The 3,033-nt window shown below is 41.6% G+C and overlaps 1 protein-coding gene across 2 annotated transcripts in view; it reads left to right on the top strand.

The window, feature by feature from the left end:
- SH3GL3 (SH3 domain containing GRB2 like 3, endophilin A3) overlaps positions 1-803 on the top strand; it is a 93,297-nt gene extending 92,494 nt beyond the window's left edge. Inside the window, exon 8 of one of the 2 annotated variants that reach the window (XM_089782055.1) lies at positions 4-803. In XM_089782055.1, coding sequence (XP_089638181.1) covers positions 4-209 — 206 coding nt within the window. In that variant the 3' untranslated portion in view covers positions 210-803. The remainder of the gene's footprint in view (positions 1-3) is intronic. The other variant, XM_006139249.5, reaches the window with a different exon arrangement.
- The last annotated feature ends 2,230 nt before the right edge of the window (positions 804-3,033 follow it).

Consider the following 3,033-nt stretch of genomic DNA (forward strand, 5'->3'; position numbering starts at 1 on the left):
CAGGTTCTTCGGCGCACATGGATCAGCCTTGCTGTCAAGCGCTGTATGACTTTGAGCCAGAAAATGAAGGAGAGCTTGGGTTTAAGGAAGGCGACATCATTACTTTGACCAATCAAATTGATGAGAATTGGTATGAAGGCATGTTAAATGGAGAGTCTGGCTTCTTCCCCATTAATTATGTCGAAGTGATGGTACCTTTGCCTCAGTGAACACCTAATTCAAACTGCGAACATAATTTCATGATTGAAATGGATTCACAATTGTTTTATCAGTGTGGCATTCTGTGAAAGCCTTGCTATTTGACTGACTGATTTTTGTATGCATCTTTTAAAAATGTATTTATTTTGTATTCCTTTAGTTTGTATACAAAAAAAAAAAAAACACACAATCCTTCCTTGGCTACGTGAAAATGCAAAAAAACTCAGCCTCTACTGTTTTTGCTTTGTGCCTGGAAGATTACTGTCAGGTGTTTACTGGTAGCTCACTGTTGCTCCAAAAATACATTCCCTTGCTCTTACTGTAATGGAGCCTTTTTTAATCTCCTGGCTGCAATGATTTTACTGTTAAACTATTTAAAAAAAAACTGAGTCAAGCTAACTGTAACCAGTTCTTAAGAGTTACTGATGTCACTGGGCCTTTTTCATCCATCACAATGTAACTTACTGTGAACAACCTAATCTGTGTTTCACATTGTATGTTGACAAAAGGCTAACATGTTGTTGTACTAAGTACAAAGTCTTAGAATTGAATATTCCTCTAATTTACTGACCATATTTAATAAATATTACTGTGGGGAAAGCATACAGACTGCTGCTTACTACAGCTGGATTTCTGGCATTTGTTTTCAAGCAGTGTTTTTTTATGTTTCTCTCTAGACATACCAGTTACAGCCAGTGAGCAAAATGAACTGTCAGGAACAATTCCCTGACTCTTCAGCTGCTGCATTTTTAACATTGTGGTCTGACTTAGAACAAAAGAGCTCACTCATTCTTTCATAATGCCTGCTAATATTATCCTTGGACAGGATAGGCAAAAGGCAGCCCCTCTCTTCATATTCATTTGAGCCCAGTACATACTAATACTAGATCATGTCTTTTGGCCAGTGCTGTATTAGATAACTTAATGGAGATGAATGGAGAAGTGTATTTCTAGAGACTGGCTTTTTGAAAGAACAGTGCTAGTTTAAGGGAAAGAGGACACAAGAGAATGTGTAGCTGTAAGCCTTTTGTAACCCGGGAAGCACAAAGCAAGGCAGGGCAGAGACTTGGCCTAATTCGGCAATAGCTTGTTTGATGAACTGCTGAGGCCGAAAGGGAAGCTCTGAGTAGCAACAGCCAAAAATCGGCTGGGGAGAACTGATGAATTTTAGCCAAAATGGCTTCTGGCTAAGACAGCAGAGACTGTGATTGATTGAAAGTAGGTAGTACAATTCAGGGATGAATTTGTACCTTGGCTCTCTTAGCCAGTCTCTGTCTGGGGCATCCTTTCCAGCCAGTCTCTGTCTGGGGCATCCTTTCCAGCCAAAGGCCTACACCTTCACTTCTTCCACTATGGCATCCTGTGTTCTACTTCTACTCTGACTAAATCACCTGCTCACAGTACTCCCTTACCAACTATATTAACTCTGCAGCCCTAACTAGGTTTGGAAGAGAGAAACTATTTAAAATAATGAATAAACCCACTCATCTAAATTTAGCATTTGCTTCATGATTAAGCAGAGGTCTAGGCACTCAGGCCCTGTCTGTTTTGCCGCAGACCTTTTTTCCCCTCTTTCCCCCTCCCCCTGGCTCAGCTTCTCTCTATTTTCCATCCATGTGTGGAATAAATTGTCTTGTGCATCACCAATACAAATGCAGGCTGGCAACTGTGGGTGCTCTGCTAAGCAGCTGGGCTGAATTTGAATCTCTCCTGGATGGCCACCCAAGCGCACAACTTCTAGGGAACACTGGTCTTCTGCTGTGGTCAACAAGCAACAGAAACTTGAGCAGCAACAGAACAGCACCAGCATGCTTCAGATGCTGAGAATTGTATAGAAAAAACCCAGGATGCACCCCCAATGATTTGTTCTAGCAAAAAGCAGCTTTCAAAATTGACAGCAAAATATCACTCCCTCCAAAGTCAAAGTGATACTTGCTTGACCTTTATGCCCACTTCAGCCAGCCAACAGCCACAACACAGTGAACATCCCTATCGCTACAGTTGATGGATGCTTTCCAGAGGTATTTCACTGGGAAACAGGGAGCTTAAACTGGAAGCTAGTTAAAGGTGTTTATATTCAGTGCCTAAGATTAGAATGTTCTTCTTAGCTTCCCTCCTAACACAGGTGGTGGTAAATACACGCAAGCAAGGAGCTCTACCAAAAGCGAGTAGGTACAGCTTCCTGAGAAGAGCACCCATGGAGCCATTATTAAACATATGTTTAGGATTTATTACTTTGCCTATACTCAGAACAAGTTATTTTTGCCCTTATTGTATACCTGGAGAACTATCAGTACAGGACCCAGTACTTTCAGAATAGGTTAACTTTACTGTCTGTTTACCAACAGTTAGCCCCAGACCTAAGGCAGAGAGCAGGATTGCTACAATTCCTTGTGAAAGCAGTGAGTGGCAGAAGACCCACTAAGGGCAGATGAGAGCTGATTTTATACTTCCTGGGAGTTATGCTTGAGAAACCCCACTAAGCAACAGCAGGGATGAGATATGTCTAAGGTTGCCTAACACAGAGCTGCTATGTTGCATTAAGCTAGTCTGGTTTACCAAACATCAGAAATTGTACAGCTCCCACAGACAAGCTGCAACTGCCTGGTTAAACCTGCCTGTGGAACTCGAATCAGGTTCTATGGCAGTGAGACCAGATTGACAGCTACAGCAGCCCCCATCTGTGCATTCCACCCTAGTAGAGGAAGGGAGTTGGCTACTGGATAGATCTGAGGGTTTTATTTTGGAATTTTTTTTTTAATTCTGAACCAATATTTTTAAAGTATTTCTTTTAAAGTGGATGTGAGCATCATGTGCAAGGTTTAACCAGTTCAT

The sequence above is a fragment of the Pelodiscus sinensis genome, chromosome 14, assembly GCF_052426305.1.
Source record: "Pelodiscus sinensis isolate ZL-2025 chromosome 14, ASM5242630v1, whole genome shotgun sequence".
Lineage (NCBI taxonomy): Eukaryota > Metazoa > Chordata > Testudines > Trionychidae > Pelodiscus > Pelodiscus sinensis.